This window comes from Piliocolobus tephrosceles, chromosome 7, assembly GCF_002776525.5.
Source record: "Piliocolobus tephrosceles isolate RC106 chromosome 7, ASM277652v3, whole genome shotgun sequence".
In the NCBI taxonomy this organism is placed as follows: domain Eukaryota; kingdom Metazoa; phylum Chordata; class Mammalia; order Primates; family Cercopithecidae; genus Piliocolobus; species Piliocolobus tephrosceles.
Genome location: NC_045440.1, coordinates 38,396,705 through 38,417,500, shown reverse-complemented (window position 1 = coordinate 38,417,500; position 20,796 = coordinate 38,396,705). Strand labels below are relative to the sequence as shown.

Below are 20,796 nucleotides of genomic sequence, written 5' to 3'. Positions count from 1 at the left end.
ATTTTTCAGCTTTTTTTTTTTTTTTTTGAGATGTAGTTTCACTCTCGTTGCCCAGGCTGGAGTGTAATGGCGCGATCTTGGCTCACCTCCGCCTCCACCTCCCAGGTTCAAGCGATTCTCCTGCCTCAGCCTCCTGGGTGGCTGGGATTAGAGGTGTGCCTGGCTAATTTTGTATTTTTAGTAGACATGGGGTTTCTCCATGTCGGTCAGGCTGGTCTCGAACTCCCAACCTTAGATGATCCACCCACTTCAGCCTCCCAAAATGCTGGGATTACAGGTGTGAGCCACCACTCCTGGCCTGGTTTTTCAGCTCTTGAAGCCCATAGTTTTGTCAGTTTCTACCCACCCCCCGCATATCCAAATGAGAAACAATCGTTTTATTGCTATGGATTCAAGAAGCTGGAGGAATATAGTGTTCTCTTTTGACTGATATATATGCAATCTATGCTCTGAGCCCCACCTCATAACCAAATAAACTTTTGTTGACATTTTCCCTTTGTGCCAGGCATTATCACTTCTGTTATTTGTATCTACCTTGAGACCCATCTGATCATCTCGATTTTATAAGAAATAGGAATCTGAGAATTAGTGACTTTCTGAAATTGGCCAAAAAACATATTGTTTTAAAAAACAGGAAAGTCAGAATTCAAACAGGTCTTATTCTAAAGGTCATGAGCTTTATACCTGAGAGTGACAGTGGGGAGGAATCATGGTTTGGATTATTCACCAATGTGCTTCTGTCCTCTTCTGCCACCTGTCCACATCCTTGGACCATGGCACACACTCAGCCCAGGTAGTTAAGACTGTCTGAGTTTACTGATCCCAGAGCAAATCAAAGAACAACAAATATATTCATGCTCGCTTTTTGAGGTTCAAAATAGACTTTTCAAACACAAGAACAGCATGCGTAGAGAAAAGGCATTCTGAGTCATGGTAGCCTAAGTTTTTGAGCTGAGAATCTGACCTGAACAACAGGCAGAGAGGATACCGTCAGAGCCAGGCGTTTTCCTTGGCCCATCCAGACTAGAAAAGGATTATTCTTTATGGATTAGAGAAGAGAGGGCAATGTCAGCAGCAGGGAAGAGCATCTGAAAGTGTCTCTGAGAAGAAGCTCTTGGTCTTTCCTGTCCACCTCATCTTTGCCAGACCAAGCCCTGTGCAGACAGGACAGGAAGGGCCCTCCCCATGCCCCAGGTGGAAGACACTGGTTCATGGCATCCTACCAAGGGCCCCGAGAGTTCACAAGCCTGCAAAATTCTCTTTCCCCCATGACACTGGAAAGAGGAGGTGGTTGCTGTGGTTATAACACTCTCTAAATATTCCTAGGGCAGGTGGGAAGTAGTCAGATGTTTTTCCAGGTATTGTGATAGGACCTTGAGGGCTGGAGAATGTGAAGGGCTTTGAGACATGATGACACAGGCCACAGGTTGCACTTGACCAGTGTCCACGTGAGGAGAGGGACTTCTTAGCCTATGTGAACTTGGCAGAGGCTGCTCAGTAATCAAGATACTAGATAGGCCCCCCTGGAATTTAGAAGCTATTCCAGGTATATGCATGTGCACAGCATGGAGGGTGAGGGGCAACCTTCAATGAACAGAATTTATTTTATTCTAAATTGGTCTGATTGGCTGGGTGCAATGGCTCAGGCCTGTAATCCCAGCACTTTGGGAGGCCGTGGTAGGTGGATCACTTGAGGTTGGGAGTTCAAGATCAGCCTGGCCAACATGGTGAAACCCGTCTCTACTAAAAATACAAAAAACAACAACAAAAAATTACTCAGGCACGGTGATGGGCACCTGTAATCCCAGCTACTCAGGAGACTGAGGCTGGAGAATCGCTTGAACCCAGGAGGTAGAGGTTGCAGTGAACAGAGGTCACACCACTGCACTTCAGCCTGGATGATAGAGCGAGACTCCATCTCAAAAATAAATAAATAAATAAATTGGCCTGATTAAAATTTTCACATTTTCTACTGCCAGGTGAAATGAGCTCTTGAGATAGAAACCAAGTCAATAAAAGCATTTACATTTATTTGCACACTAACCACATCGATTTACTACTTATTCCCAGTTTTCTTATTTACTTATATAAGATCCATTCTTTCATTTTACAAATACAGATTTTCAGAGTAAGAAGACAGAATAATTCTTCTAAAAATAAAGAAAGGCACTACAATACAATTTGCAAATCTGGGTACCATGTGGAAAGTCTCATCCGTTCCCGTATCATTAACTGCTCATTTTCACACTGGTGGCATCCAAGTCCTTATTGTCAGCATCCTCTTTCTTCCACATCTCCACTGGAGCATTTCCAACCTCCTGACACCAAACTCAACACATTCAGGGAGAAGAGGGCTGGTCTGGGACCACAGAAATCCTTGTTCTAATCTTGGAGGCAGTGCTCAGTAGGAACCTAATGAATTGTTAAGTGAATTTGTTTTTTAAGAAAATCAGCAGGTAATGTATCCCCGGGCAATTTTATCTGATTTTTGAAATTCAGATTGGTTTTCTACTACTTGGCGAAGAGAATGGGGTACAGTCACTCCTCTGGAGGGTTCTGCATGAGGAAATATCCATGATACTTGCTGTTAAGCAGTGATCAGGTAGAGAAGGAAAGTCTTGGCCACATCAACTCTCCTTTGTGAAGTCAACAGTTCTCGACAAGGAGATTATGGTGCTCTGTAGAGCCGGAACATGAATAGGGCTGAGATCCTTCCTGGATGACCCCAGACAGAACCCTGACCCTCATTCTCCAGGCCCACCTGCCCTCCATGGGGGCTCTGCATTGCTGGGGAGAGGGCAGCCTCCTAACCACCTGGGTGAAGGATTGACTCCAAGGTCTTATCCCTGACACTCTTAAGGAAGCTCATAACTGCGGTTCCACCTGTGCCCCTGTCTTCTAAAGCCTGAGGAGGCCCTGGGAGATGGTTTGGCTTCCCACGCTTTGCCTTGGCTGCAGCTGTGATGAGGTATCTGGTGACCATCGTGATGTGATAGCTCCGCAGGTCTACCAGGGCCTGCACACACTGGTTATAGGCTGTCAGCAAGTGGTCCTGTCGAGAGGACAGGACGTAGTCCCTCAGGGAAGGTGCTGAGTGGATGTCTTCTATGAAGGCCTTATGGGAAGGAGGCATGTAATCCCTCATTCTGTACAGAAAGTCAGCTGAAAGAAACAATACAACATAATGTCATAGCTCCACATGGAAATATAGCAGAGCTCATCTGCTTCTTCTTCTTTTTTTTTTTTTTTTTCTCAAGATAGGGTCTTGCTCTGTCACCCAGGCTGAAGCGCAGTGGTGTGATCTCAGCTTACTGCCACCTCTGCCCCTGAGTTCAAGTGATCCTCCCACCTCAGTCTTCTGAGTAGCTGAAACTCCAGGTGTGTGCCACCACACCCAGTTAATATTTTTTGTATTTATTTTAGTAAAGATGGGCCATTGCTATGTTGCCCAGGCTTGTCTTGAATTCCTGGGGGCAAGTGATCCCCCAACCTCAGACTTCCAAAGTGTTGGGATTACAGGTGTGAGCCACGGTGGTGCCCAATCTTGTCTGCTTTTTCAGACAGGAATGCACCAGAAATTGTTGCTGGTGTTCTAATTCAAATCTACCTTGGCCCTTTCGTTTGCAGACTTCACATACTCAAATGCATATTTCTAACTGTTGACAGGAGATGGAGAAGAGGAAACAAAGTAAGCACATCTCAAATGACAGAGTTGGCACTAGATTTATTTGCCAATGTATAAATATTTACTAGATAACAAATGTAAATGAAGTATCCAGTTGGCAGCTGCTATGAGGAATATCTTCAAATGTAGGACACAAACCCTTGACCTGACTAGCTGAATACTCTGGTGAATTTTGTTTCCTCAGTGCTTTGTTTTGGAGGGAGTACAAGAAAAGGAGAAAGTTACACAGAGCCTGTGAAGGCAAAAAAGATAATGAGTCACTGTTTTAGTAATAGCCTCTTGAAGCCAAATGGTTTAAAATCAAATCAATAGATATTTATAGGAAATTCATTATGGGTTTAATAGTATGCATGGTAAGTAAATCAACCACTGATATCACCAAATGCCAAAATCCATGAAAAATTATCACAGTTCTAAATAACCAACTTGAATCTATGACACTAAGTTCTGGTGATTCTTTTTCTTCTAATCCAATTTGAAAACTCCGTCGTATGAACTGTCTTGTTTGCAACTGTTAAAAACTTATCTTGATCCTGGCAGGTAAGAAAATGAGCAATTTCAAGCTTCCAGCGTGGTAGATCCCTCTGCTAGTATAAATAGATTTGACTAGAGGTTGCACCATTTTGTGGGGAAGGACTTTCTTGGAAGAGCGCATACCTGTTTCCAGCTGGCCCAGGTTCATAGCCTTCAAACTCTACATCTCTCCCCCATTTCAGAAAAAGGAAGCTAGTTTCTAAAGATCCAAACCAAAGTGATAGTGAACAGTTGGAAACAGAGCAACATTTTAAGATTTGGAAGTAAAATCCAAGATCAAGCTGAGATCTGATATTCCAACATTAATTGACTTGACACAAAAACATTGGCAGTCATGCGGTTTCTTGGCTGACTTAGAGAAGTATAAACTTCATGACATTTTAATTTATATTTGGTTTTATCAATTGGTTAAAAAAATTAAAAAAAAAAAAACCCTCTTCTCTTCCCCCCTCTCCTCTTAAGGGAAAACAAAATGTCTGACTCACCACTTTCCTTGCTATGACGAATGCCTAAGAACTCATCAAAGGCATGAAGCACTGTGCTCTGAGCTGCACTCCCGCCCGAGTATTTCATGGGCTCTTTGGAAACTCCTTCATACATCAGCCCTGCAGGCATTGCTGGGTTATCTTTCCATCTAAGCAAGAATAAAAGTGAGAGAGAAGAAAGGGGTGCAGGGAAGTAACGCTACATTTTCTGACATGGAAACTGAAAGTGAAGGAGAAAGGAAAAATGATTTCAATGGTAATTTTAGGGTGAGGGATTGGGGGTATCTTTGTAGGGTAAGTACTGAAGCATCATCTTCACTCCAGCTTCATAACAAGCTATAAATTCATAGCCCTTTTCTTCCTCATCTAAAGGGTTATTCCAGAGAGGTAAAGGCTATTTAGAGAGGAATTTGTGGCACTGGTCCCATGACATATTTATTGCAAATACTCGGTTATAAAGATGTCCTCAGTGCTGCTCAACAGGAACATTTCAGGGTCTCTGGAAAAATCTTCTTCACTTCCTTTGCTAATCTCAACCTTGATGACCAGATACTTACAACTCCGCCAAGTAAAGAGCCTCACAAATATACACAAACACCCACAACTGCATACACAGATACACACAAATGAAAACACACACACACACACACACACACACACCTTTGCCCTTCCCTGAAACAGTGATAATTGTTAACAAGTCATCACATTAAACTATCAATTCTGGATATAACCTAACTTTGTAATCTGTAATGTACAGATGTTACCTGACTTTGAGGATGCCTTTATCAAATACTTTGTTGACCACAGGTTTTGATAATAAGGATGGATGAGAAGAGTAACAGCAGGAAGCACAGAGAAGCCTGTGCCTCACCAGAGGCTGAAGTCAGGGACATGCAGAAAGGCTGGGACTGGGCTGCCGGCCATGCTCCACGAAGCAGCTGTTCTCTCCTCCCTTCCCTTCCCTCTCTTCTCCTCCCCACCTTTCATCTCCTTCTTTGTCTCTCTGATTCCTGTTCTTCACTGTTTTCTCTGAGTTCCCCCTCTTTATGCCTCCATCTGTTTCACTCATTTTCTTGTGTCTGTCTTTGCATAGTCTTGAACAATCACAGAGTGTGTGGGCATGACTTTATAATGTGTCTGAAATAAGAACAAGCTCATGTCACATTTGCACCTACCATGCTGTATAGTTTATAAAGCATCTTCGCATTCATTTTCTCATTTGACTTCTTGTGTGTAGATCAGGGCAGGTTTTGGGTTTTTTTTTTTTTTTAATACTTCATTTCACAGATAAACTAACAAAGACTTAAAGCAATTAAGGCTCCAGGGTCATACTGTTAAAGGATGATAGAAACAGAACTTGATCCCCAAACTTGCAATTTTCTATCTTCATTTCTACAAGAACCTCATATGTGGATTTCTATTTTTACTAAAGAATATCGTCTTTTACTCCGATAGCCAGAAACAAGTTACTTTCTTTGTTATGAGTTTAAATAAATAACAGATTTACATTGATGTGGCACCTTTTTTCTATAATTCTGAAAGTCATTTTGCTCAAGAGAAGGGACACACGCACACACCATATACACATAGAAAAGCCACAGACAGACTGCCATGTTTGCTGTTCATGATGTTTTTCAAATACTGCTCTGAGGCTGGAAGTGCTGTAAGGAGCCAGGTTGTTTTCACTGGGGGCTCTTTGGGTTGGCTGTGCTACTGCTTTCACTGGGTAAATAGCACGGTGGCCTTTGTAACTCGGGCACCATCAGTCTGAAAAGAGATGTGGTACAGAAAGAGGGCATGGGAATGGTGGGAAGAAGAAAGGAGAGGTTACTACTGCCAGGTCCTGACAGGCTGCAGCTGTTAGGAGCAAGGCCTCTACGTCTAGCAGATATGGAATTTAATTTTAGCTTTGCTATTTATTAACAGTGAGCCTTGGCTTAGTTAATTAACCTCTCTGAGCCTCAGCTTCCTCATCTGAGAAAATTAGCATCTACCTTATTGGATTATTGTGAAAATTAATTAAAATAATACCTGCCCAGGGCCTGGAACATGTTAAGCATTCAATGAATACTAGCCATTTTATCATAATTTTTAGAGTGAGTGGGAATCCCAGCTCCCTTTTCATTACTGTTTAACTTTGTACAAATCTTTCTGAGCCTTTGTTTTCCCAATTTATATTTGCTTCCTACAGCTGTTGAAAAACAAAATAGGTTCCAGAGAGGTTTTGTGACTTGTCCGTTAAGACCCTGGTCCAATAAAGTTGATGAACATTTTATGGGGAAGAAATATGAAAGACATAACTGCTATTGGGTGATATATGGGCACACTTGTTCGGGTTTTTCTTTGTAATCCGGTTGATGGTCTTATGTAGTCATTCAGGGCTCTTTCACTAGCTCCTTCCCATCTTGAGTACGGCTAAATGTTGCACTCTCAAAGGGTCAGTCCATGGACTGCTCACTACTCTCAATTTCCAAATGGTTTTATCTAGCCTCATAGATTTAGAAAACAACTATATCCCAGCTGGATGGGGTGGCTCACGCCTGTAATCCCAGCACTTTGGGAGGCCCAGGTGGGGAGATCACTCGAGGTCAGGAGTTTGACACCAGACAGGTCAACATGGTGAAACCCCATTTCCATTAAAAATATAAAAATTAGCCTGGCATGGTGGTGCACACCTGTAGTCCCAGCTACTCGGGAGGCTGAAGTAGGAGAATCGCTCGAACCCAGAGGCAGTGGTTGTAGTGAGCCGAGATTGTGCCACTGCACTCCAGCATGGGTGGCAGAGCGAGACTCTGTCTTAAAAAAAGAAAAAAACAGGCCGGGCGCGGTGGCTCAAGCCTGTAATCCCAGCACTTTGGGAGGCTGAGACGGGCGGATCACGAGGTCAGCAGATCGAGACCATCCTGGCTAACATGGTGAAACCCCGTCTCTACTAAAAATACAAAAAACTAGCCGGGCGAGGTGGCGGGCGCCTGTAGTCCCAGCTACTCCGGAGGCTGAGGCAGGAGAATAGTGTAAACCCGGGAGGCGGAGCTTGCAGTGAGCTGAGATCCGGCCACTGCACTCCAGCCTGGGCGACAGAGCGAGACTCCGTCTCAAAAAAAAAAAAAAAAAAAAAAAAAAAAAAACAGAAAAAACAAAGCCTATATCCTGACTCTTTACAAACGTAAAAAGCTATTTACACCTATAGCTGGACCTCTCCCCTAAATTCCGGACCCGTGCATCCAACTGCCTACTTTATATGAATGTGTCCCTAAACCGATCTCCTGATTTCCTTTCTTCTTTGCTAAACCTGCTCCTCCTATAGTCTTCCTCATTGGATTAAATGATGTCTCTGTTCTTTCAGTGAACCAGGCCCTCAAAACCTGCAAATTATCTTTGACTCACATCTTTCCATTAACTTTGATTTCAGTACATATCCACAATCTGACCATTTCTTAACACCTTTAGCCCTTGTACCCTAGTACAAGCCACCACCCTGGATTGTAGTGATAGCTTCTTAAATATTTTCCCTGTTTCCATCTTAATTCTCGAAGTCTGTTTCTTACTCAGTCAATACAGAGATGATTTGCAACTGAAGGCAGATCACGTTGTTATTCTTTTCAAAACATGTCAATGTTGTCCATCTCACTCAGAAGAGAAGCTGACAAAGCTCTACATGATCCGGTCTCTACTGTCACCTCACTCTTTCTCATTCTCCCCTGAGTGTTGTGGTCCTGCTGGCTTCCTGCAGCTCTTCCACCATGACCAACACGCTCCCACCTCAGGGACATTGCACTTGCCATTCCTTCTTACGGCTCACTCCCTCACTTCCTCCAGGTATCTGCTCAAATGTCATAGAGGGTTGTGGCACTCTTGGACCACAATAAATAAGAAAATTTGGCCACCGTATTCAACAGTCCCTAATACACTCTATCCTGCTTTCCATTTCTTCATTGTGCTTATCATTGTAATGTATATTGTATGATGCTTTTATTAGATTTACCTGTGTATTAATTGTCCATCCCTCACCATGGAAATGTAAGCTCCAGAGGGGCCAAGTGGAGGGTTGGTTTTACTGCTCTATTCCCAGCACCTAGAACTGACATGGGGTAGGCACTCACTAAATATGTGATAAATGAATGATTAAAAAATAGCATCCTACAAGTATGTATTATATATCCAGAATATGTAGACCCAAGCATAGTTCTTGAAAGAACGTGGCCAGCTTAAAAGAGCCATCCAGTGTCTCAAATGGTCAAGAGACATTAATCAGTCTGTTTTCAGTGCCTCGCCCTGAAGAGGATGTCACATTGAAGGTGACAGAACAAATATCAGCATGAAAGTCCAAAAAGATAAAAGAAGCACATCTACTTTCAAAACTCATGTTCTCTAGCTTGCAATTCTAGTCTGAGGAAGGGAAATGGTGTTTCTTTGAGCAGTCCAAATATTGCTTTTTTGCAAGGGCTAATAACTTCCTCAAGAAATTTTTTTTTTTTTTGAGACGGAGTCTCGCTCTGTCGCCCAAGCTGGAGTGCAGTGGCCAGATCTCAGCTCACTGCAAGCTCCGCCTCCCGGGTTCACACCATTCTCCTGCCTCAGCCTCCCGAGTAGCTGGGACTACAGGCGCCCGCCACCTCGCCCAGCTAGTTTATTTGTATTTTTTTAGTAGAGATGGGGTTTCACCGTGTTAGCCAGGATGGTCTCGATCTCCTGACCTTGTGATCCGCCCCCCTCGGCCTCCCAAAGTGCTGGGATTACAGGCTTGAGCCACCGCGCCCGGCCTCTTCCTCAAGAAATTTAATGTGAGTGGAAACTAAAGCTAAAAGGAATGAATATGTGTCATCTACACATGAAATATCTCCATTCTCCTAAATAAAAATGTTTTTTTTTAAAGCAAGCAAAAAGGCCGGGTCTGGTGGCTCATGTCTGTAATCCCAGCACTTTGAGAGGCCAAGGTGGGCAGATCACCTTAGGTCACGAGTTTGAGACCAGCCTAGGCTACATGGTGAAACTCTGCCTCTACTGAAAATACAAAATTTAGCCGGGCACTGTGTGGGTGCCTGTAGTCCCAGCTACTTGGGAGGCTGAGGCAGGAGGATCATTTGAACCTGGGAGGCAGAGGTTGCAGTGAGCCAAGATCCAGCCTGTGTGATACGGTGAGAACTCTGTCTAAAAATAAATAAATAAAAATAAATAATAAATCAAAAATAAGATAAATCAAGAACAAAAAAGCAAATTTACGTTTTTCAAGACAATACTAACGGGAATTCTCAATAGTTCGGATGTTTTTGGCCATCTACACTAATTAATGCATGTAGGATTTAATACTGGCCACTTAGCTACAAGGGAAATATTTTCAGGGTAAGAAACAGAGGGGAGGCATTTATGTAAATCACAGATAAAATTTGTCAATGACTCTAAATTTATTTTAATGGGAGTAAAATCACCTTCTAGTACCCACCTCGTCATGGGGATTTCAGAATACATAGTTCATCCTCATCAGATGCTTCTGACGTAAGGAAGAAGTAGAATCAATTTATTCCTTGAAGGATACTGTGGTAGGTATAAGTCTAAAAATGATTCTCCAAGATTCTTATCATAATTCTTAGAATTATTAGTATTATGAGATATCATGTCTATCAGTATGATATATTATCGCAAAGGGGACTTTGCAAGTGTAATTAAGGTTATTAATCAGTTGATCTTGACATAGGGAGTTATCCTGAATTACCTAGGTAAGCTGAATCTAATCACATAAGACCTTTAAAATCAGAGAGTTTTCTCTGGCTAGTGGCAGAAAGAGAGGTGAGAGGGAATCAAAGTGCTAGAAGGATTAGAATTGTCAGTGCTGGCTGGGCACAATGACTCATGCCTGTAATCTCAGCACTTTGGGAGGCTGAGGTGGGCAGACCACTTGAGGACAGGAGTCAAGACCAGCTTGGCCAACATGGTGAGACCCTGTCTCTACAAAAAATACAGCCAGGCTGGTGGCGGGTGCCTGTAATCCCAGCTACTTGGGAGGCTGAGGCAGGAGAATCACTTGAACCCGGGAGATAGAGGTTGTGGTGAGCCAAGATCGTGCCACTGCATTCCAGCCTGCGTGACAAAGCAAGACTCTGTCTTAAAAAAAAAAAAAAAAAAAAAAAATGCCAATAGGGAGATGGGAGAAACCACATGACAAGTAATACTGGATGCCTCAAGAAGCTGAGAGCAGCTCCTGTCTGACAGCCAGCAAAGAAACAGATCTCAGTTCTGGAACCACAAAACACTGAATTCTGAAAACAACCTAAATGAGTTTTGAAGGGAATTCTTCCCCAGATCTTCAGTTAAGAGCCCACCCCAACAGATAAATTAACTTTGGCCTTTTGAGACCCTAAATGGAAAAGTCAGTTGAGCTTGCCTATGATTCTGACTTACAGAATTGTGGAACAATGAAGGCATATTGTTTTAAGCTACTAAATTTGTGGTAAATTGTTGTGTAACAAGGAAAAACATACAGATTTAGAGAGCAATGTGAAGCACAAAGGCATTTTCCAGAATTAGGTGCTTCCTAAATGCCAGTCTGTTTCTGCATCTACAGTATAAGGCCACTATGTGGTAGCATGAAATTTTTTAAAATGGTCCATTTTTCTTCTTCTAATCCTATCAAAGGTATACAGAGAAAGTCTAAATACTAAGATACACTCTCAGCTCCATTTCTGTACCCTTGTTTTTGTTTTCCCTTTCCCCCATAAACCGTGCACCCATTACTCTCAATCTTGGAAACCTTTTTGCTTCCACTCTGTACCCTCTACAAGGAGGATTCCACCCCCACTCTCTCTCAGACTGGACTCTGTTTGAAGTGCTTCACATGTCAAACTCATCCAATGTGGAGAAAATACTTAGTATGTGTTGCTACTCTGTCCTTCCACCAACGTAATACAGTAGATTTTTAGCATTTACACGTCTCCAGACACAGCTTCAGATTATTTCTTTTGATAGCATTTCAGGTATCTCCTAGTTAATAAGATGGCCCACTAGATGATATCTATTTGACATATTCACCTCATCCAGCCATTGCCTTCACCTTTCATTTTTCACTGTTTAAAAATTAAACAAAAACAAACCAAAAACTCTTAATTTCCAAAGTTAATAGGAAGGCAATCTGATTAAAACATGTCAAGGAAGGAATGGCTAATTTGTTTAAGCAAAGCAAGTATCTAAAAGTACAGTTATCGACCAGGCGTGGTGGCTCACTCCTGTAATCCCAACACTTTGGGAGGCCAAGGGAGGCAGATCACCTGAGGCCAGGGGTTCGAGACCAGCCTGACTAACATGGCAAAACCCCATCTCTGCTAAAAATACAAAAATTAACCAGGCTTGGTGACAGCCACCTGTAATCCCAGCTACTTGGGAGGCTGAGGCAGGAGAGTTGTTTGAACCCAGGAGGCAGAGGTTGCCATGAGCCAAGATGGTGCCACTGCACTCCAGCCTGGGTGAAAAGAGCAAGACTCTGTCTCAAAAATAAAATAAAATAAAATAATAGTAGAGTTCTCTCTGTGGAGAAATCTTAAGCCATGTGACAAAAGAAGAGTACTCAGAAAATATGAAACAAATGGTTTGCGGTAGTGTCTTAAGTCTGTTCCTGTTGCTACAACAAAATACATTAGACTGAGTAATTTGTAAATATAGATGTTCTTTAACTCACAGTAGGTTACATCCTGATAAACCCATTGTAAGTTGAAAATATCATAAGGCAAAAATGTGTTTAATACATCTGACCAACCAAACACATTAGCTTAGGCTAGCTGCCTTTAAATGTGCTCAGAACACTTACATTAGCCCACAGTTGGGCAAAGCCACCTAACACAAAGCTTATGTATGTCAACATGTTGAATATGTTATGGAATTTATTAAATACTCTACCGAATGTGAAAAACAGAATGGTCATATAGGTACTCAAAGTAGTTTCTATGAAATATGTATGCTTTTGCACCAACATAAAGTCAAAAAATGGTAAGTCAAACCATATTGAGTTGGAGACTACCCATAACAGAAATGTATTTCTCACAGTTCTGGAGGCTGGGAAGTCCAAGATCAAGGTGCTGGCAAGTTCAGTGTCTGGTGAGGGCCTGGTCTCCACTTCCAAGGTAATGCCTCAAGTCCTGTGTCCTCACATAGTGGAAGGGACAAGGAATTGAAGAAAAAAGGAACAAAAAGGGCCAAATGAGCTCCATCCAGCCCCTTTACAAGGGCATTAGTTCCATGCATGGGGATTGTTTTCTCCTCTCAGAGGAGACATAATCACCTCACAGAGGCTGCACCTTCGAATACCTCATCATCATAATTAGTTTTTAACATATTAATTTTGGAGGGGCACATTCATTCAAACCATAGAGTAGCTCTTCCAGTAACTTTAGAAGACAGCTTCGATGCTATTCAACCCTATACTACACTCTCCACCCCTCTACCTGCCTTAATAACAAGAGGAAAAAGTAGATGTAAGTGATAGAACTGTGTGAGTGACATACTGTGTTTTTCTTCTCCTTCTGTCATTGAGCGATAATTCTAAGAAAAGTGAATACAAATGGATCTAGATTGCCTAGGAGCAAACAGTTTGAACTGAAATATTTAGCCCTCAGTGTTATCTGTCGTGCAGATGGTATCCCACTTCTTTTACCTGAGAGTGGATCCCTAGCAAGGGTCACTTGGTATGTTTCTTATGCTAGGAAGCTTCTGTCTCTTTCTCCCCTTACACATTCAGTCAATGCTACAGAGACTTCACACAGGAAAACAAATGAACTATACTTACCCAGAGAGAAAGATCCGGATGACTGAATAAAATATGTCTGGATCTACATGATCTGGAAAAGCAATCAAAATGTGAACTTTGCTACAGACAAATAAAGCAATTGGTTACATGTGCATGGACCCTGCTGCTCTCCAGGAGCTCCTTCCCTATCTGATATGCACAGAGACCTGGAATGAAAGCTGCAGCAACTGGGGATAGAATGTTCTCTTCTGCAGTTGCCCTCATGGGTGCTCCCAGAACTTCTAAACTATTCCATATGCTGCCCTTTTCTATTTGTGGTTCTTCCTTTCTCTGTACTTAATAACAACAAAAAAGAGATCAAAGTCATCTTTTAAAATTTCATATTTTAAAAAGACGATGTTTGAGAAAATGAGGGAAGGGAGGAGAAGAAAAGCAGAGAGAATCACCACTCTCAAGGCTTTCACAAGAGATGAAAACTAAATTCACTGATGCTTAACTGAAGGTCTGAATATTCAGCAAAGGACACCGGAGCGGACCAAGTGTCCCTTGCCCAGGGATTGCCACACTAGGTCAGAGACAGGTTCGCTCAGCTTCATGTTTAGCTGCCTTCATTAATATAAACAACTATTTTGATCTATTCCAGTGTTTGGGGATAACTGATTCTTCCAGTTTATTAACTTGTATGTAAGGAAGCCTGCCCTCTTATTTGTACTAAATTTCTTTTCATCAACTTTTGAAGGTTGTTCTATTGTTTTCACGTAGCGGGACCCCTCTGAATTCTGTCACCTGGCATATGCCTATCTTACTGAGATCTCTGTATGTGTCTCTGTTTCTGAGATATCTATCTATCTTATCTATCTATCTATCTATCTATCTATCTATCTATCTATCTATCAATCATCTATCTATCTATCTACTTCTGTTATGTGAGGACTAAATAATAACATCTATTTATTATCTATCTATCTATCTATCTATCTATCTATCTATCTATCTATCTATCTATCTACATCTTTTAGGTGAGACCCAAATGATAACATCTCCATACCATCAACTTCCTTTTCCGACCATCATACATAGTCTTTGATCCTATTTCTTCTTCCTGCTCCCTAATTTCTTTGAAGCATCCATGAGCCTGGGTGACTCATCTTCCCTCAGCCTCCAGCCCTTCAGATGCTCCTTGGTGGTACCACATTCTCTCAGCTCACATGTGGCAATGCCCCATGCGCTAGATTTTTACTGGGTCCTACTTCTATGTTTTTCTTATTTGATGTTCTCTTTTCACCAAAACTGCTAAGAAACTACTACTTTTTGCTGAAGCAGAATGACTGGCAATACTTTAATATTTTGCCCAACTTAACATATTGAAGGAGGAAAAATGAAATGACCATTTCAACAGGTGTTAAATATCTTTTATGTAAAATGGTTTCAGTAGATGTAAGAAATACATTCACGATTAAAACAAACATGCAGAAAACTTCGGCTAATTAGGAGAGGAGATGTTCTTAAATGGATAAAAGGAATCCACAGAAAGCCTACTGTGTATATTATGCTTAACAGTGAAATATTAAAAACAATCTTTTCTTTAAATGTGAAACTAAACAAAGATCAGCACTTCCACTCAATACTGTGTTAGAGGTCCTAGCCAGGAGAATAAGAAAAAAATATTAAAAAGAAATAAAAGTTGTAAATTTGATAAATGAAGAAGCAAAGCATTCCACTCAAACAGTATAATTTATAAATAGAAAATACATAGGATCTACTAATAATTATTAGAATTAATAATAGTATTTACCAAGGTGCTAGATTTAAGGTTAATATTCAAATATCAATATCATTTTCAAAACTGGCAATGAACAGGTAAGGGGCAGTAAAATCGAAAGATACTATATTTATTAGAAACAAAAATATCAAGTAACTATGAATAAAGCAGAAGATAGGTAAGCCCCTTAGCTTGAAAGAAATTGAAGAAAAAACTAGTAAGTGAAAGGATATATTCTCTTTTTTTAATTATTATTATTATTATTTTTTTGAGACCAAGTCTCGCTCTATCGCCCAGGCTGCAATGCAGTGGCATGATGATCTCAGCTCACTGCAACCTCCGCCTCCTGGGTTCAAGCAATTCTCCTGCCTCAGCCTCTTAAGTAGCTGGGACTACAGGCATGTGCCACCACGCCTGGCTAATTATTGTGTTTTTAGTAGAGATGGGATTTTGCCATGTTGGCCAGGCTGCTCTCAAACTCCTGACCTCAGGTGATCTATCCACTTCGGCCTCACAAAGGGATATATTCTCTTATACCATATTCTTGGACAGGAAAACTCAATATGAATATCTAAAAGAAGAAACGTATTGAAGAGAAGAGTTCTCCGTCTGGATATATTTCAGGGCGTGGGACAAAAGAAGAATATTCAGCAATATGAAGAAATGATTTGAGGTGGTTCCCCCAGGAATTTTAGTTATTATTTTATGCTATTCTCTGCCTCTCTATTTGCCTTATTCATAATACAGAAATATTAAATAGAATATCAAAATCATGTCTTTTTTTCTAAATTAATGTAGACATTTAATAAAATTTCAGCAAAATTTCCGAAATAGATATTTTATTTTATTTTATTTTGAAACGGAGTCTCACTCTGTCACCCAGGCTGGAGTGCAGTGGCACAATCTCGGCTCACAGCAACCTCCACCTGTAGGATTCAAGCAATTCTCCTGCCTCAGCCTCTCGAGTAGCTGGAATTCAGGTGCCTAATACCCAGCTAATTTTTGTATTTTTAGTAGAGAAGGGATTTTGCCATGTTTGCCAGGCCAGTCTCAAACTCTTGACCTCAAGTGATCCACCCGCCTCAGCCTCCCAAAGTCCTGGGATTACAGGTGTGAGCCACTGCATCCAGCTCCAACATAGATTTTTAAAATGGAACTTGACTAGATGATTCTAACAGTCTATATGAAGGTCCTAGTCCAGGACAGCACAAGCGATGCTGGAGGAGAAAAGCCAGGTGACGGTTTGCTCTACTTGAAAATGAGGAATACCATAAAGCTAGAGTGTTTAAGGCAGATGATATTGTTGCAGGGAAAGACAGACAATGAAACAGAACAGAGAGCCTAGAAAACACATCCATTCATTTTAGAAAATATGACATAAGACTGTGCTAATATTGCAGGTTTGTGCTTATTCCTAGGAGGGAATTAGAATTTATTTCTTATCTCATACTACTTACAGATAATTCTAAGTAGTAAGTGGTAATTATATGTGAATTAAAAACTTAAAAATGACAGACAAAACAACTTTAGAAGAAAATACATAAACATGTATTTATGAGCCAGGCATGGTGGTTCACACCTATAATCCCAGCACTTTGGGAGGCTGAGGTGGGTGGATCACTTGAGTTTAGGAGTTCAAAATCAGCCTGGGCAAAATGGTGAAACCCTGTCTCTACTAAAAATACAAAAATTAGCCCTGTGTGGTAGCACATGCTTATAATCCCAGCTACTCGGGAGGCTGAGGCAGGAGAATCGCTGGATCCAGGAGGCAGAGGTTGCAGTGAGCCCAGATTAAGCCACTGCACTCCAGCCTGGGCAACAGAGTGAGACTCTGTCTCAAAAAAAAAAAAAAAAAAAAAATGTATTTATGACTGATGATGATGGAATAATTTCTTATGTAAGACCTCTTAAACCACAAACTTTTACAAATGATTGATAGGTTGACTATATTTAAATTAAGAACTTTTACTTTCAAAAGGCATAAGACGAACTATAACATTTACAACACATATAATTAACAATAATCGGCCTCCACAGTGTCCAAAAGTCTTATAAAAAACCAACAGGTAAGATAAAAGCCTATTTAACATAAAAATGAGGAAAGACATCCAGACATGGTGGTTCACGCCTGTAATCCCAGCACTTTGGGAGGCCGAGGCAGGCGGATCACCTGGACACAGTGGCACACGCCTATAATCAATCTGGGTACTTTGAAAGACCAAGGTGGGAGGATCATTTGAAGCCAGGAGTTCAAGACCAGCCTGGGCAATGTAGTGAGACCCTATTTCTATATAAAAATAATTTTTAAAAAATTTAAAAAGAAAATCAGAGAAATGCAAAGTAAAACCATGATGAAGCACCATTATACACCTACCAGACTAGCAATAAACAAATAAATAAAAGACTGAATTAATGAATTAGTGAATGAAGAAATGAAGTTGACAACACTAAATGTGATGGGGAGGTGGAATTTCAACTTAGTTCAAACATTGTGAAGAACAATTTGGTGTTGGCCAGTAAAATTAAAGATGCACATACAGTCTTGCTGAACAATTCAACTGCCTGATGTCCACTCTACAGAAAACCTGAATATGTAAACTTGTAGTTATGGGCATGAGTATATGTAATGACATCGCTTTTCATAGCAAAACAAACAAACAGAAATAAATGGAGAATAAGTAAACTATAGTCTGCTTGTACAAAATGATGCTGTATAGGGGTGAAAATGTGCTATGTCTATTCGACTAATGTGGATGACCCTTAGTGAAATAGGAAAACTGTAGGAAGAAATTCATACATTTTAATTTTTTTAGACAAGCTTCAAAGCCATACAAAACAAAATAACATGAAAATATGCTGTTTAGGAATACTTTTACAATAATGAAAGCATACAAAAGTGAAGGAGAATGATTAATATAATAATCAAGATGATGACACCTGGAAGAAATGTTTTGGGAGAATGAAGTTGAAAACAACACAAAAAGTTGCAACAGTTTTTGGTAATAATCTGTTTCTTAAGGTAAAAGCTGGATATGAGGGTGTTTATTTTCCAATTATTCTATATATCCAACTTACATATTCTATATTCTATATAATTAAATATTTGATTTTTAAAAAGAATAGAAGTTGGGCATGGTGGCTTCTCCCTGTAATCCCAGCACTTTGGGAGATTGAGGTGGAAAGATTGTGGGAGCCCAGGAATTGGAAGCTGCAGCTGCAATGAGCTATGATCATGATTGTGCCACTGTACTCCAGGCTGGGCAACAAAGCAAGACCTTGTCTCAAAAACAAAACAACAAAAAAACAAACAAACAAACAACAACACACAAGAAAATAAGACCCAGAATAGCATACAGCATAGTTATAATGGTTATACAGCTATTAATGGAGTTAGAGCTAGATATTCTGCTTCTGAATCTGATATTCTTTTCATACTCCCAGCTGATTTATCTTGAAGAATATCTGTGTATTGTGGGAGCTGACTCTGAAGACTGTTGAGAGAATATGAAGTAGAGAACTTCCTCCTCTACCAGCACGGATCTGGTGAAGGAGAACCCTTGCTTTCACATTTAATGTGTGCATTTTGGCTAAGAAGGGTGGTTCCTAAAAGCCAATGACATTATCCTGCAGGGAACCCAGAAGATCTACACACAAACGTGATGAAGCTTCCCCATGTGGCTTTTCCTTCCACTGGACTTTCTAGTGAAGTAGAAAAATGATACCAAGGATTAAACTTCTGCCCAAATGGCAGCTCTGTTTAGTGCCTGGCCAGATGTCTTCCAATGTCCCTGTTCTCATTGTCCAGCAAAACACAAAACATATTGGTCAGGTAGCTTTCCCTTTTAAACCCACATGAATCTCAAGGAAAATATAATGTCTGCTCTTGATTAATTTACATTCATCTCCTCAAATTTTTATGTCATTAGTATTATTATTATTTTGTTGAAGAAACCTCAGGAAACTTGCTTTTTAAACGTTTCAGGAGCAGAAATTTAGGTTTTACACTGGGAAGTAGCTTTTAAACAATGCAAAACTCAGAAAATCATTTCTTTGAGTCAGTGTTGTAAAACCTCACACTCAGAATGACTCCAGTCTTTTTACATGACATTCTTAATGTTCACTAACTACCAACCCACTCAAAAAGTCACAAGGCCAATGCTTCATTACTGACACACAGGGCAAGGCATTGCAGATGCACAATCCACTCCAGCAGATTGAACTAGACAAGCCATGGTCACGACCACCAAACGGTATCTCTTTTGTGCCTTTCTCACTTTTATTAATTGATTGATTTTGAGACAGCCTCTGTCACCCAGGCTGGAATGCAGTAGCGCCATCATTCCTCACTGCAGCCTCAACCTCCTTTGTTCAAGTGATCTTCGCACATGAGCTACACAAGTAGCTGGGACTACAGGCACACGCACCACCACACCCAGCTAATTTTTCTTTCTCTTTTTCGTTATTGTTGTTGTTGTTTGAGACAGAGTGTGGCTCTGTCCCCCAGGCTGGAGTGCAGTGGTGCAGTCTTGACTCATGGCAACCTCCACCTCCCGGGTTTGAGCGATTCTCCTGCCCCAGTATCCGAAGTAGCTGGGACTACTTCGCCCAGCTAATTTTTGTAATTTTAGTACAGACGGGGTTTCACCATATTTGTTACACTGGTCTCAAACTCCTGGCCTCAGGTGATCCACCCGCCTTGGCCTCCCAAAGTGCTGGGATTACAGGCATGAATCACCATCCCCGGCCTTTTTTGTTGTTGTTGTTGTTTTGGTAGATATAGGGTCTCACCGTATCGTCCTGGCTGGTCTCAAACAGCTAGGCTCAAGCAAACTTACTGCCTCAGACTCTCAAAGTGTTGGGACTACAGGCATGAGCCACCGTACCTGGCCAGTTCCTACTTTAAAGCCTCATATTTCCACTGGATGTTTTATAATCACCTTAAATTAAATAAGTCTTTAAAAAATTATCTTTGATTTTTTTAAAGAAATTAATTTGTGAAGTTTAGGTAAGGCGTGCATTTGGCACACAATTTACAAAGTTCAACAAGGTATCTAATGAGAAGTATGCTTTCTTCCTATTCCTGACCCCAATAATCAATTCTTCTCACCAAAAGCAACCCTTGGTCACTGGCTGCTTCTAGTGAATGTTTATGGAAAATATTCTCAGATTGGCTATTGGGCAAGACTTCTAAAGCTTACAATTGATCTTTCTTCTCATCCTCTTGAGGAAGAAAATAAAAAGTTTAACAATTTTGGCCGGGTGTGGTGGCTCACGTCTGTAATCCTAGCACTTTGGGAGACCAAGGCGGTGTATCTCCTGAGGTCAAGAGTTTGAGACCAACCTGGCCAACATGGTGAAATCCTGTTTCTACTAAAAATACAAACATTAGCCCGGCGTGTTGGTGGGTGCTGGTAATCCCAGCTACTCGGTAGGCTGAGGCAGGAGAATCGCTTGAACAGAGAGGCAGAGGTTGCATTGAGCCAAGATCACACCACTGCACTCCAGCCTGGGCAACACAGCAAGACTCCATCTCAAAAAATTAAGAAGAAGAAGAAAAAATTAAGAAGAAGCAGCAACAGAATGAAGCCTAAGGCCA

At 41.0% G+C, this 20,796-nt stretch overlaps 1 protein-coding gene across 1 annotated transcript in view; it reads right to left on the bottom strand.

Annotated features, from left to right (window-relative positions):
• Positions 1-2,009: 2,009 nt before the first annotated feature.
• IDO2 (indoleamine 2,3-dioxygenase 2) overlaps positions 2,010-20,796 on the bottom strand; it is a 73,495-nt gene continuing 54,708 nt past the window's right edge. Inside the window, exons 9-11 of the mRNA XM_023214496.2 lie at positions 13,478-13,529; positions 4,705-4,853; positions 2,010-3,162 (exon numbers count right to left, since the gene is read on the bottom strand). Coding sequence (XP_023070264.1) covers positions 2,807-3,162; positions 4,705-4,853; positions 13,478-13,529 — 557 coding nt within the window. The 3' untranslated portion in view covers positions 2,010-2,806. The remainder of the gene's footprint in view (positions 3,163-4,704; positions 4,854-13,477; positions 13,530-20,796) is intronic.